Source organism: Rhinatrema bivittatum, chromosome 3 (assembly GCF_901001135.1).
Source record: "Rhinatrema bivittatum chromosome 3, aRhiBiv1.1, whole genome shotgun sequence".
Lineage (NCBI taxonomy): Eukaryota > Metazoa > Chordata > Amphibia > Gymnophiona > Rhinatrematidae > Rhinatrema > Rhinatrema bivittatum.
In genome coordinates, this window is record NC_042617.1 from 466,046,134 (window position 1) to 466,061,691 (window position 15,558).

The window sequence follows — 15,558 nt, forward strand, 5'->3', positions numbered from 1 at the left end:
TGACCTTTTTTTTTTCATCTTGTCTTTAGCTACTGGACATTTACTATTACAACAGTTGAGATTTAATAAGAACAGTATTTATTTTATTTTTATTTAAAGGCTTTTATATACCGGAGTTCATGCACTTGTGCATACCACTTCATTTAGGTTACAGGCAGTCTTATCTGGTACAGAATAAATCTGCCAATAATAAAAACTCAGAAAGGTATAACAATGAATCCAAAGTCTTATTACTGCTGTTTAATGTGCATATTTATTAAAAATAGTTTGCTTTACAAAAAAAAATGCAAGTAGTCTTCAGTCAGCTGTAAAGAGAAAAAAGTATATGCAAGTTATTGAAAGTTTAAAAAGGTTCATTAAAATAAAATCTTTAAATTAAAAAAAAGTTACCTTTATATTTTGTCACCCTTTCATCTTGTACAGTTTTATCTGCCACTAGTAAGATGGCACCAGAGGACACATGCCCATGCAAATAATGGAATTCAGCACTGCGGCCTAGAGGTAAACATGTGAGATGAGAAATCTGGATCATAATGACAAAACCCAAACCCCTTTCCCTTTCTTGCAAGCCCCATTTCAAGGACAATTTCAGAGATGCCGTTTCTTGGTAAGCTGTTGAAAAACTTTCTAGCCCACTCTGAAGCAGTCTGTATGGGCAATGAAAGGAATTAAGTGATGGGTTCCTGGAGTCTGCTGTACTCCCAAGACATACAGCAATAGGAACTTGCCTCTGCTAACAGAGGGAGGGAAACCAGCAAGTTCCAATTACTAGGTTACCATGTATTGAATAGTTGGAAAAAATTGCAAACTTGAAGAGGGACACGTGACATTTTGGACAAACTAACCCAAATCAGCTTGCAATATAATGCACAATCCTTACCAAATCTCTGCTTGTCAGGGATACATTTCCTTGCACAGTGCTTGTCTGAAGTTCGGTCCCTGGAATCGCATATCACCACACTGCAGTGGAAGTACACCTACAAAGAACAGGAGATTCACTCGTTTGTAAGACTTAGCAAAGGCTTGTTCAGAAGTGAGTAGAGCCAGTGCTCAGTTAAACATGTGACAGGATTTCTACATTAAGTACTCATTTGTTTTAAACAGAAAGAGAGCATATAGAGCTACAGTAAAACGTGCATGTGTTTTTCCTGGAAAGAAGGGGGCAGGGAAGACAAGTTCCTTCCTTTGCTGAAAAAAAACTTGTACTATTTGGATGTTTTTGAAGGAAATGAAGTGTCATTTCTCCGGGCCCACCAATTAAATCTGAACTTAATACAAGTTTAAAGTGTGCATTCCCCCTCTTAAGTTTCTGATCCCTAGGTGCTCCTGCCAGGCACATTTTGGAGCAGGGCACTGGTGAACCAGGAACTAAGATTGGGGAAAGGAGATGGCTGGAAGGAAAGCCTGAGGTGTTTGGGTTTAAGTCATGTTGAAAGCAGAGTTTGCTGCGCAACCACCACCACAACCAAGAACACATTAAAAAAGGGAAGGAAATAAACTTCCCACCCATGAACAAAACTAGCCCTGCAGAACCCCTACTAGAAAAGTTTACTATTATGCTAGAATATTTAGAGCAGAGCTTTCCAAACTCAGGAGTTGTTTGTGGCTTCTGAGAAGGTTTCCTCATCTACTCAAAATCTCCCTCAAAATTAATTTAAAAAAAAAGTTATCAAAAACAAATCTGTAAATTCTCCCAAAGTCAGAATTCCAGAAGCTTCTGAAGATATGCACAATTTGAAATCAATCCCTTACATAGGGAGAACCTATTTTTGCAGGTAGAGGAGAAAAAAAAAACCAACAAAACGACAGATTGGAAAGTGAGATGCCTATGTAGCAACTTGCCAAGCAAAAACAGAATATAGTAAATGGCACAAGAGTTGAGATTGCTCCCCACCCCCAGTCCTTTAACAAAAGCTGGTCACATACCTGTCCCAAAAGTGCATTTGTATCATGCATAAAGGTAAACATTTTTACTTCAAATCTCTTCACATGGTTAGAAAACTTTATCCTCAAATTATCCGTTACTGGGTGAAAGATAGTTTCATGTGTGTCTTTGGTATTTTCACAGCTTTGAGGAAAGAAAAAAAAGTTACTCAAAGCAAAAGTATTTAAGGGGTTTGAAAATCTGTTAAGCTATTCTGTACCTTCAGGAAAAAAAAAAAAGTAAGCTACCTGTCCTAGTGTACCGATTTTAGTATGGTATTAAAAATAGTAGGGATGTGAATCGTTTTTATAATGAATTGAAATATTGTATGATATTTCTTAGTTATATATGGTTAACTTGAAACTAACATTTTCCCCCCCAAATTCTCATGTGCACTAACAAAAGTTTGTTATGTTTGTTATTTTTTGTTAACACGTGCTAATGGGAGTTAGTGCACACTAAGCCGAAAAACATGGGAAAACGAGATTTTCCTGTGGCCAGACGAACCTGAAAGTGCAAGTGATTGGGCACCCGATTCACATCCCTAAAAAATAGTATCAATTGTATAAGCAGCTACAGTTTTATTTAAAATTAGGCAGGTATTTGACAGCCAGCTTTAGTGGAAATATGAAAACCAGCAGGGGATGGTACAAGTTATAAAAATTCCTGAATTGCAGAAAGAAAGATTGTTCAGTGTAAAGCAACCTAAAGTGGAAGCATGTAATACAGTTATAATTCTTAGTTGCAGGTAACCCAGAAAGAAGTGTTGAAAAATTTCTCCATGGAGTGTTTTAACAAAGTATATTTTATTTTACTAGATTAAGTGAAAGGATTTTTTACTTTGGGGGATTACATTAAAAACCATGTTCCCTCAAACTAGTGTCGTCATAGTGACAGGCATCCTGGCTCAGAGCAATTTACCATGAAGTGCTGATGTGAAAAGCTTTGCCAAAAGCTATAAAAAGTTGAATTCGATACACACCTTATATAGAAAAACAAATCTAGGCAGTTGGACTAGCTCAATCTATGAGTAGCTTTTGAGAACTATGTTCCCTTTATCAGGATAGTGAAGACAGAGTCTAGTGGAACTGTGCTTTTATACTGGAAAGACTACAGCCTACCTGCTTCAGTAGTCACTACAACCCATCTGAAGCTCCTCTAGCAGATGATGCTGGGGAGACAGGACATCTGCATGCCTTGGCCTTCCACTAGCTGGCCACAGGGCACGTGCCACATCATATTCCCTCCTCGTTTCCTATGGCTGTACTATAATCTACTCTCCATAAGGCTAATCCTAACCAATTGTATTCCCTACTGCAAACTATGAAGTTTGCTGTACTTGTTTTCTACATTGTTCACTTCAGTCTGTTTTTTGCCCTGTCCATGACTCTTGAAACAGTTTCTCCTCATCCAGCAATCTCCACTCTGAGCACCTGTCATCCTCCCTGTTCATACTTGTACCCCCCTTCTCTATATTTTCCTGCTCTTCCTTTCAGTTGGTGGTATCAATCCCAGTCTTGGCCCTCTAAGGTGAGGCTCCCCAATGTACATCAAGCTATTACCCCATCCAGTTATAAGCAGATCCTGGTCCTTCATGTTCCCTGTAGAAGGCCTGCTTTTTCAACAAGCTAGCTTATATTTGAGACCTTAACACACCCCTTATCTTGATAGAGACTTCACTTTCCCTGAAGACCTTTTCAGTTTCTGCTGCCATGGAGGGTACTTCTTTAAGTGGTGCATGGTAGGCTGTAGTGGTGTCTGTTTGACTACTCCTCCATTCTATTGATTTCAGCCCCTTCTACTTACAGTTCCACTCATTTTCTTTGAAGCCCACTCCATCTATTCAATATCTTCTGATTAAGTCAATGAAAAAAGGATGGGGGAGATTTAATTCCTGGCTTTCTTTGAATCATCTTCCCCTTTCCTTATTCTTGGGGACTTAAAAGGTGGCATGAACATTGAGATAAGGCAAGGAGCTATGAGGCAGAAGTCTTACTTTAGACTTCCAACTCTGCTTTACCAACTATTCACCAGCATGCCTTGACCTAGATTCAATTGCTGTCTGATGTCTCCACCTCAGATTTCACACAACCACCCTCCCCTGCAGGAATCTCCAGGCTATTGACCCTTTTTATCCTCATCTCCTCCTTTACTACATTGAGTTGATGAAACCGTTTTCTTACAATATATTCTGCTGTAGAAGTTCTGCCTCTTTGACTAAGGCACACAAGACTCCAGCCTTGGCTCATCCATAGTATTCACATCCTACATTTGTGCCTACCCTACAGAGCAGCTTGGTAAAATCCTGTGCCCATGTTAGCTTCATATAGTTTCAAGTTCATGCTGATCTTTCACTCACTAAAGAAGACTATGTACTTATGACTAGCTTCCATGCTGTTTGCATACTCACCTCCCTTCTCATACTGCCTATGCCTCCCACCCTTCCTCTAGTTCAATGGTTCTCAACCTTTTTTTCTGTCGGGACACACCTGACAGATGGTTCTCACATACACGACACTGAACACATGACTATCATGGGGCTAAATGGAAAAGTACAGTTTACATCCATAATTGTGGGTCAGGGGGTTTCCTGTGGATGCATAGCAGAATTGTGACATTCCCAGTACAAAAATGATATTCTGGTTCTAGTGTCATCTCAGTAAAACTCCTACTACCAGGCTCAATAGCCCTACTTATGAAAAGACAGCAGTTATCACCAATGCATGTCCTCTTGAGAAAACACAAATAAGACTGATACAAATGCTTACATGCTAGTAAAATACCTCACCTCTGGCATATACAGAACAGACCTGACATACTCCCAGGATCTGCAGTAATGGATACCAACTAATCTGCACACAGTTACATCTATATTATGGAATGCACGCAAAACAGTAACACTACAAATATTAAAATCAGGCCATAAATGCCAATACACCTTCTGTTAGGAAAACAGAAATAGACAAGCAGCTTTAGATCCCAACACAGAAATAATTGTATAACTATACTAATAAGCAGAATAAATGTTTCACAACTATGAACAGAATATGCAACAATTAAAAAAAACACTCAAATTTAAAAATTCTCCAAACACCAATAAAATATTTCAAAAAAGCAGACAAAATACATAATTCAGTAATTAAAATGGCAGTCAGTCAAGAAAAATAAACTTAAGCCACCTTTACTAACCCCCTCCAGCAGCTCTCCTACTCTTCCATGCAGACCAGTAGTATACACCAGAAGCAGTAGTGGCTGAAGCTCTGTACTCATGGCCCTCTTCCTTAGGGCCCCACGACCAGTTTGTCTCACACACATACCAGTTATACCCCCTTGACCAGTTTCTGTCTTTCACATACCAATCATCTCCCAACTAGTCTCTCATACACACATGCTTCCCACTTCCATGTTCTTACATATACAGGCTTCTCACTCCCATGCTGTGTGTCACACCCAGGTTTCTCACTCCTATGCTCTCCACATGCACAGGCTTCTCATTCCCATAATCACTCACACACTCCAGTCATCTCCCTGACCAGTCACTTCCATTGTCTCTCCTATATACACATACACCACCTCTGACCATGCTCTCATACACTTACATAGATTTCTCAAATGCAATCTCATATACGTTCTCTCACTTAGACAGGCCAGCCTTCTCAAATCCTGCCCTCCCTAGCCCCTGAGCACAAGTGGTAGCTGCAGCAGCCTCCTCCTCTAGCCCCCACAGGCCAAGAAAGAATCCCATCAGCCATGAGAGGCTAGTTCTGCTGTCTCCTGTGCAGATTTCTGATTTTGCTCTGGGCCCATGCTACTGCTTCCTCTACTTTTTTGTGCAGCATGGCTTTCTTCCCATGCACCCCTCTGCATGTTACTTCCTGTTCTGGGCCAGGAGGGGCAGGTGCGGGAAGAAGAAAAGGCCCAGCCGCAGTTGCCAGCTTCCAGTGACAATGCTGCCGTTCCCATCTGGGCTTGAACGTGCTGATAGCCTGGGCGGCAGAGGTGGAAGACTGTCCCTTTCTTGCTCGGTGAAGGAAGAGCAGTGGGAGACCAGTAGCATGTGAGTTTAGAATCACTGCTCTAGTTTATTCAGACTATGGCAGACTACTTCCATGACAAGGATCATGGAATTGACCTGGACTATGAATTCAAGACTCTCCACCTCCTTCACTTCATGCTGCTCCTCCTTTTGAGATCAGTGAAGGAAACCATCCCTCTTTCCTCTTCTAAATTCAGTACTTGTTCCTGATCCCATTGCCACCCAGCTTCTCAGCTTTATTTCCCCTGCAGTCATTCCTTCCATTGTCACATCTTCACTCATTCCATTGCACATTCATACTGCCTTCAAACACAGGCTGATCACAAGGCTCCTAAAATATAGTCACTGGACCTTACTTGTCCTAATTATCCCATCTCTTCTCCCTTTCAAATCCAGTGCTCAAATGTGCTTTTCACCACAAGTACTCTTGATCCACTTCAATCTGGTTTTCATCCTCTATTCTACAGATATGGTCTTTGCCAAAAAAAGTCTTCAGTGACATGACAGTCCTAGCTAAAGCCAAAAGCCTTTGATGATCATCCTTAACCTATTCACTGCTTTTGATACTGTTAGAACATAAAAGTTGCCATATTGGACAAAGGTCCATCAAGCTCAGTATCCTGTTTCCAGCAGTGACAATCCAGGCCACAAGTACCTAGCAGGATTCCATACTTATCCCAGGGATAAGCAGTGGATTTCCCCAAAGTCCAACTTAATTGTTTATGGACTTTCTCCAGAAACTTGTCCAAACTTTTTTTTTTTTTTTTTAAATACATCTACACAAATAGCTTTTCACCACATCCTCTGGCAATGAATTCCAGAGCTTATGTATTGAGTAAAAAGAATGAACCACCAATTAATGTTTATTCACCCCACTCATAAAGATCTCTATATCTCCCCTCAGCAATCTCTTCTCCAAAGATTGGGTCAACCTCTCTAGCCTTTCCTCATAGGGGAATTGTTTCATTTTCTTTTCTAATTTTGGTTGCCCTTCTCCGAATCTTTTCTAATTCTGCTATATCTGAGATGTAGTGACCAGAACTGGACACCATGGAGCAATACAGACACATGATATTCTTTATTCTTCTTTTCTTTCCTAATTCCTAGTATTCTATTTGCTTTCTTGGCTGCTGCTACACACTGAGCAGATTTCAGTGTATCAATGACACCTAGATAGTTTTCCTGAATGGAGACTAAGTGTGGAATCTTACATTATGTAACTAATTTGGAACACTCTTCCCTAAGTGCATCACTTGCACATAGCAAACAAAATTTAATGTTGATATGTGCATGTCTAGTCTCCCAGTTTTGGGAGGTCTTCTTGCAGTTTTTTACAATCATTTTGTGATTGTGGGACAGTTTTGAATAATTGTGTCATCAGCAAATTTGATCACCTCATTTATAAATATTAAAAATCAGTGGGCACTCCACTATTCACCTTTCTCCATTGGAAAAGCCATTCAGTCCTACTCTCCTTTTCTTTTAACCAGTTTCCTATTGTGGATTGCAAACAAAGTCATGGTATGGGAGCAGTGTGCTAAGAAGTCTTATGAAAAACTTTGCCAAATGCTTTCTGGAAATCTAGATATACTTAATTGGCTAACCTTTATCCATATTTATACCCTCCAAAAAAAGTGTAGCAGATTGGCGAGGCAAGACATCCCTAGGCCAATCTATGTTTGCTTTGTCCCATTAAACTATGTATTTATTCAATTTTGTTCTTTTTAAGTTTGTACTATTTTGCCTGCCATAGCCATGCCTAGTTTCCCAGATCACCCCTTTAAAATGTGACATCCCTCCAATCTTCAGGTATCAGATTTTAAAGATAGTAATTTGTAAGCTAATAGCAAATTTATTCTTCAGTTTTCAGCACTCTAGGATGTAAACCATCTGGTCCAGGTGATTTGCTACTCTTTAGTTTCAGTCTGCCCTAGTACATCGAGAGGAAAAAAAAAAAAGTTTGTGCAGCACCACCACCTTTGAATCTTGTTTCTGGCATGGATCCTTCTCACATCTTTCTCAGCGAAGACTGAAGCAAGTAATTCAGTCTCTGCCATGGCTTTGTCATCTGTAAGTGCTCCTTTTTCTCTTTGATATAATTGGTCCAAATGACAGCCTCAAAGGCTTTTTACTTCAAGTGTACCTGAAAGTTAATGAGATTTTGCTTCTATGGCAAGCTTTTCAAATTCTGTTTGCCTTCCTTATCCATGACTTGCATCTAATTTGCCAGTACTTGTCATTTCCCCATTTTCTTCATTTCAGATTCCTTTTCTGTTTCTTGGAAGATTTTTTAACCATCATAGCCTCTCACCTCACCTTTTAAATCATGCCAGTAGTCATTTAGCTTTTCTTCCACCTTTTCTAAGGCATGGCATACATCTAGTTTGGGCTTCCAAGATGGTACTTTTAAACAACTTCCATGCCAGGTTTAAACTCAACCTTTGCAGTTGCTCCTCATGTTATCATCATCACCTTTTTGAAAGTTGTTGCAGGAGATTTTAGTGTCTTCTCTCCAGTTATCAAATTTGATAATGTGATCACTATTGCCAAGTGGGTAATACTAAACACTTCTATAGCACTATACAACATATGCAGTATTATACAAACATACAAAAAGATAGTTCCTGCTCAATCTAAGACATACAGGATTAAAAAAAAGTTAAGACTAAAATCAGACAATCAGGCATAAGATTTAAAAGTGGTTTCAAAAAAGGTGGGTCTTTAGATGTGTTTAAATCCTATCACGAGAGGGAGCACGATGTACCAGTTCAGGAAGGCTACTCCAAGCACACTGTGCAGCCAGGTGGAAGGCACGGAGTCTGGAATTGGTGGTAGAGAAAGGCAAAGATAAGTCACTCCTATCTGATGAGCGGAGTGCACGAGGCACGGTGTAGAGAGAAGAGAGGTAGTGAAGTGCTTCAGAGTGAAGGCATTTGTGGATGAGAAAGATGAGCTTGAACTGTATGTGCGAGTGGATAGGGAGCCAATGCAGTGACTTCAGAAGAGGGGTTATGTGAGCATAGCAACTTTGGATAAAAAGGTAAGTCATGCACCTGATTTTAGGACAGATTGCAATAGTCTAAGTGGGAGGAGATAAGAGCATGGATAAGTGTTTGGTAGTGTGTTCAGAAAGGAAAGGATGGATTTGGACAATGTTATAAACCTGTTTTAGCAGTGTTTTGGATATGCATAGAGAAAGAGGACTCCAAGGTTATGAGCTGATGGGACAGGGAAGACAACCATGTTATCCACAAACAGATAAAGGAAGAAGAGGGGAAGATAAGGAGCTCCATATTGGCCATGCTGAGTTTAAGGTGGTGGCAGGACATCCAGGCAGCAATGTCAGACAGGCAGGCTGAGATCTGGGATTGGATTTCTGATGTACATAGGTAGATATGGGCATTATCAGCATAAAAAGATGCTATTGAATGCCACAAGAGGAAAAATCAGAGCATCAAGGGAATTAGTATATATTGAGAAGAGAGAAGAGGGCCCAGGATGAGGCCCTGAGGCACACCGATTGATAGTTCATCAACTGCCATTCCACTACCAGAGGAAATGCTAGAAGTGTGATGGGAGAGGTAAGAAGAGAACCAAGACAGGACAGAGTTCTGAAATCTAAGCAAAGAGTATCAAGAAGTATGTGGTGATCAGTGTCAAAAGCAGACAGGTCAAGGAGGATAAGGATAGAATAAAGACCTTTGGCTTTAGCCATAAACAGGTCACTAAACTTTGGCAAGGGCCATTTCAGTTGAACTTAGAGGGCAAAAACCAGTCTGGAATGGATCAAGAATGGCTTGAGATGTTTATAAAAAACAAAACAGATACTCCACCTAGAACTTGTTAATTCACTGACTATGTAAATATAATGGTTAACAGAGCAGCTACATTGCTACACACATGTATAGATCTCTTATAAAAACAAACAGCTATAATATTAACCACTAGGGGACTTATTGCAATAGGTTTCCAACTCACCTATCAATGCAACACACTGCACAAGAGTCAGACTCATGAATCATTGCTTTGAATTTGTGTTACATTTGTTCTACACCCTCTTCCAATGTCCATTTAACATTTGTATACCTGTTTATCACAACATCCCACTGTGGGCTGCTGCTTGGGTCCGAGGAAGCAGTTGACCAGCAGTTTTCTAAAAATAATTCGATTTCAGGATCTTCACTATACAGGAGTTCAACTTCAAGATACAATGGATCTTTTAAATATCTCGCTATAGGGTATTCTGTATTCTCATAGAAGTCAGAGTAGGTCCAGTCTTTTACCAAAAAAAAAAAAAGTTGTTAAAATTGCAACTTATTTACATTCAAGTAGAACAGATATGAAAAAGAATCAAGTGTAATCATTTGATACAATACTAGCCCTCAGAGGATGGCTTCTAAAGTTCTCTCTTCACTAGATAACTGAGTTTGGTCTATTTCATGTTAAAGAATGTAAACCCCCCCCCCCCCCCCACCAAAAAAAAAAAAAACCAAACAAAAAACTGACAGAATCCACAAAAGCCCTCTGATTAATATTTAGATATTTTACAAGACTGATGCAGTTTTACCATGCATGGGCTTTATTGCTTGTTCTAACAATGAAGCTACTAGAACCAGTAGACATTCTTAATATACAACATTTGGTTAGTTTCACTATATTATGTGCTCTTCCACTGAGCCCTTTTCTCCAAGGATTAGACTTTGAAACTTAATCATAAAGTGACTACAAGTAGTTTGTTTTTACCTTTACATACTCTCATGACCAGAGCAAGAGGTCCAAATCCCGGCTGGATTGTAGGGGCTGAATTATTTTCAAATCCATATTGAAAAACAATGGTCTCATTTATGGTATACCAACATGAACATTTCAGTCTAAAGGAAAAAAACACACCAAAACTATGAATAGAACCTAGAGGCAAGTTATCCTGCCAATTTAAACATTTAATGCAACATGTAGCACTCACTGGTATGCTGGGTTTGCCATTCCTGGTCTGAAGTATAACACATCATTCTCATAGATCATTGCCATTTGGTCAAACTAGAAGACAAACAATACAGAAGAGATCAGAACCTTTCCTCTAGCAACCATGTCTACTCAAAAATTAAGGGATTTCAAGCAATGACATGATGAAAAGAACATTTGATTGGCTTTTGAATGTTTAGTCAAATAGAAGAGTTATCACCTACAACTATTTATAACCTATTTATCCAAACGACTAACCAGAATACCAAACGCATCATTACCTTTCTTATTGTTCCACAGGTATCAACGTTAAATATAAATGTTGCACGCTCTTCCGTTGCTGCAGTAGGCCTGCAGTTTTTGTCCCTTAGAACAAACTGGCTGGGATCCATATCTGGCATTCCAGCTAGTTTCACAGCTGTAACAACTACTGTTCCATTAGGTAGGCATGCTGCAGGAAAATAAGAGTATACAAGGCAATGCCATGAGCAAGAGGTTGAGTTTTGCACATCCAGAACAAGTTAGCCTGTACATGCTCACTCAGTTTATTCATAGACAGTCTTTTGGGCTTAAGATCTCTCCCCTAAGGATCAGTGACACCAGAAACCAGATGTAGAGTTATAACTACTTGTTTATAAGTATTCTAAAATGGATACCTATAAGATCTTGTGAGGAATAACTGCAAGAAATTGAAAAACTCCTCTTCGTAAGACCATCACTATCCTTCATGTCTAGAGGCAGTGTAATCATGAGGTCTGAGCTCCGGAGACTCTAGAATAGTAAAGTACAAGGTAATGAGAAAACTATTCCAGGGTAAAACAAAACACAAAAAAACAAAACAAAAAAACCAAACAACCCGGCAATGCTCCTTTAAAGTTCATCTATAGCACATTAAGTAGCTTCTAGAATTACCCAATAGGTTAAAGCCAGGTTTAGCATGCATTTTGTAAGTGTGCAACTGTACTAGCTGCCTTTGACTATATCCAGATTCAGGATTTCAATTAGGCAGGCTTTTGCCTCCCTCATCCAAAAGTAATGCAGATAAAAAAATCCAATCATACATACATGAAACCCATATAACTAGCATGCATTAGAATCAATGATCTACCCTCCCAAATGAACCTACCACTTCAATTTCTATTCATGAATGTGTCTTGCTCTAAATTGTTCTATTTGTAACTGGGTCTAGAGATAGTAGAAGTCAGAAAGTAGACAGGTGTAAAGGAATATGGAGTCTATTTACCCCTTCTCCCAGGATGTGCTGTTGCAGAGCATTTAATAACCAAGTTGTAGCAATTTTAACACATTAAAAAAAAAAAATTGACATTCAAAGACTATCTAGGAATTTTCTGGAACTGTGTGATCCACAAAATGTAATACCACTAAAGCCCTTCCATCTACTTGTATGATTAGAATAAATGTCAAACAAAAAGGTTCACTGTAATGCATTTAGTTATATTGACCTTTAAACCCCTTGAAAATGTAAATATAGAAAAAGATGTACAGATTATATATAGTTGTATCACTTTAGAACATTAGCTCATTTCAGAACCGGTCTAAATTTAGGACATAAGCTCTGATGTAAACAGTGAAAATAAGTTGTGCATGATTTGTTTCACATAAACCATGTAACAAAACATCTTAGCAAAAGGTTCACATGAACATCAGTTCTCATAATTATATTCCTGTGTAACAGAACATGAAAGACTTCCATTTATTCTGCGCTTTGTACTAGGTGGTTGAAGGCATCCATCAAGCTAGTCTCTAATCAGTCATTGAAATGGATGGTATTGTTTTGCCTATACCTTTATAGGCAACGGTATAAAGGAATTTGGTGGGGGAAGAAGGGGTTGGTGACGGTGATTTGTAAAAAAAGGATGCTATTTGTAAATAAGTGAGTGGGAATCTGCCATTCTGAGTGAGGAATCTTGAGATTCTTGGGAATTCTAAAGAGGGACAGATCCCATCCTGGATTCTGGCGATATATCCTTCAAAGTCTGTTTTACCAGTCAAGCATGGTCTACAAATAAGATATTAAGGGATGATTAAAAAAAAACCCCACCAACACAAAAATACCACAAAACACCCCCACAGACACTCCTAGGCATTAGCCTAGTGTCACCTGAGATGTGTGAATATATGGGATATCCCTGGGGGGGGGGGGGGGGGGCTCCAAGCACTTTGTACTTATGTGAGTACAAAGGAGATTTTGCATTTGAGAAACAGCCAATTCAAATGCTTTGTTGGGAAACTTAATTGCCAGGATGGGTCAGACCAAGCGTCCATCAAGCTTGCTACTGGTCTTAATGCACAGCTACAGAAAAATGAGGAAAAACATTTTGCTGCCTGTGGAATTCTGTGACTCACTTGTGTATTGTTGGAGTACTGGTACCCCACAATTAAAAAAAAAATTTCACAGCTACAGGCTATTTAGTGAAATTGGATTACATGTTCAATATTTACTGAACTGTCAAGATATGGTCAGAAGAGTCATAGGAGGTAATTTAATAGATTACCTACTCTCTGAAGGTCAGGGTGGGATACTTTTGGTGTTAAACACACAAAAAAAAAATTCAGTGTGATAATCTGAATGTAGCAGAGTCCACGATTTCAAAAGGAAAGCATCAGCATATAATCTATAAATTAGGACCAACAAGTGCAAAAAAAAAAAAAGGCAGAGGGGTAAGAGATATTAAAGAGCAGCAGAAAGTGCAGAGCCTTGGGGACACCTGTGGTTATGGGATGCCAGGATGAGCAAGAATCAGCAAGTCTAACCTACTACAATCTGAGGTAAGAGGAAAATCCACAACTCCTAGCAGATATGAAAGATGAATTTGGATATCTAGAGCATCAAAAGCTGAAGTGATAACATGGATGAAGTTCCTGAATCAAAGCACCTCAGCTATGCATCAACGCTGGAGAGTGAGATGATTTCTGTGTTGTGTGATCCCAAATCAGTACTGATCTAAAATGGAGGGTCAGTGAGTTTAAGTCTTATGGGCAGAAGGAATAGTTTAAATTTAAGTTTCCCTATTCAGCAGAGATTTTTATTCCCTTAAGCCTCCAAGCCAGATCTACCTATCTTACCTGGCCTTTGGGTTTTTTGGTGCCAGAAACAAGAGATAAAAAAATCCTGCAGCATCTGGATTTTATGCATTCCCTAGAAAGGTATATAGTTGCTCAATTGCTTTCATATGTCATCCTCCCCTCATCAGAAGAGCAGATACCATACCAGACTTAAAATTCTTACCTCATATGAAACTAAAGATGAGAACCGAGGAACTTTAACCCGAAAGCTTGTTCCATTGTCCTGCAATGTGTAGCCAGAGCTCTGGGATGGCATAGTCAGTTGTATGTTTGAAATATAAGGGATCCAATCCTCATCTATGTTGCCACGAGTAACCGTCAAGTAAAGATGATCATTATCACAATATCCTATTGCATCAGGCAGGACTGAAATATTTAGTGTTGACAGTCAGTGTTCTGTAGAGACTTCATTTTTATTGCTTTAATGTTTCTAGAATTCTGTATGTGTAGTACACACCACCACTGCAGGATATTTTAATATTTAAATGGGGGATTCAATTAACACTTCCAAGAAGTATGAAAATATATTGACACTGAGCTGGAATTGAATGGAAATTCCATGGAACTACCATTTAGGATTCATCATTGGGAAGAGATAGTATTTACAATGGCTAACTTCTCTCATGGCAGGCATTGATCAGTCTAACCAAGACTTGACCCTTTAAACTGGAATCTACAGCTCTACAAAGCCACAATCCTTCTTACCCAATTACAGTTGTGGAGAAGTTAGTCTCATGTGCCATATACTGAGAGTAAGACTATGGTGCCCCTCCCTCCAGAGCTCCTGTTTTATAGCTAGAAACTTCCCTAAACTCATCTTCTCCTTCTCAAAAGGGGGCAGATCTAATAAGACCCAGGGTGAAATCTGAGCTAGTTGTCTATTTTTTTTTTTAGGCTTGTGTGGAACAAAAGCAGGTGCCTCTGTGGGATGTAAAAGGCCACATTATATAAAATGTGATGCATGCAGAAAATTTGCAGTTGTGAGACCTGTGCAGAACAACAAAAGTGCGCACATGTCACAGCCCTATGTAATAAAACTGCAGTGTGCCAAAAACCATTAATGTGGTGACCTGCAAGTGATTCTGGGGGTGGATGGGTGGGAGAGGGGGAAGCCTTCCCTTCAATAAAACTGAAGTTAATGGTCCGGCATGGACAGAGCAACTTTTATCCCTTCATGTTCTGTCTCCAAATGCATGGCAGATGTTTTGGTGGAGGCCAGGTAGGCATGAGCAATGCAGCAGAGATTTTTTCTGCCAACCTGCAGAAGGAAACAAATGTCTGGAAAAATTTGAAGGTAATCCATGATTACCCCAGAGCTGTGCACACAGTCAGACTAATGCCAGCAGTCTCTAGACACGTGCTTTAAAATTCTGCCCTGTCTCATGTGCTTAAACAAAACACTAATTTACTGGCTATGCATGCCTTACTGCATAGCCAGTAAAGTTAAAATTTGCTTCATTTACGTGCACACGTTTTTCCTCTTGCTGAGTGTTATTTACATACCCGCCTAAGGTTAGCATTGGAAGAGTGTGCACAGAAACCTGCAGCA

General features: G+C 39.5%; 1 protein-coding gene across 3 annotated transcripts in view; it reads right to left on the reverse strand.

Annotated features, from left to right (window-relative positions):
• Positions 1-208: 208 nt before the first annotated feature.
• LOC115088059 (zona pellucida sperm-binding protein 2-like) overlaps positions 209-15,558 on the reverse strand; it is a 41,240-nt gene continuing 25,890 nt past the window's right edge. For all 3 annotated transcript variants that reach the window (XM_029595956.1, XM_029595958.1, XM_029595957.1), the window contains 10 exons: positions 14,173-14,375; positions 11,579-11,693; positions 11,204-11,373; positions 10,924-10,997; positions 10,704-10,831; positions 10,047-10,236; positions 1,927-2,068; positions 881-977; positions 391-495; positions 209-305 (listed from right to left, as the gene is read on the reverse strand). In XM_029595956.1, coding sequence (XP_029451816.1) covers positions 298-305; positions 391-495; positions 881-977; positions 1,927-2,068; positions 10,047-10,236; positions 10,704-10,831; positions 10,924-10,997; positions 11,204-11,373; positions 11,579-11,693; positions 14,173-14,375 — 1,232 coding nt within the window. In that variant the 3' untranslated portion in view covers positions 209-297. The remainder of the gene's footprint in view (positions 306-390; positions 496-880; positions 978-1,926; positions 2,069-10,046; positions 10,237-10,703; positions 10,832-10,923; positions 10,998-11,203; positions 11,374-11,578; positions 11,694-14,172; positions 14,376-15,558) is intronic.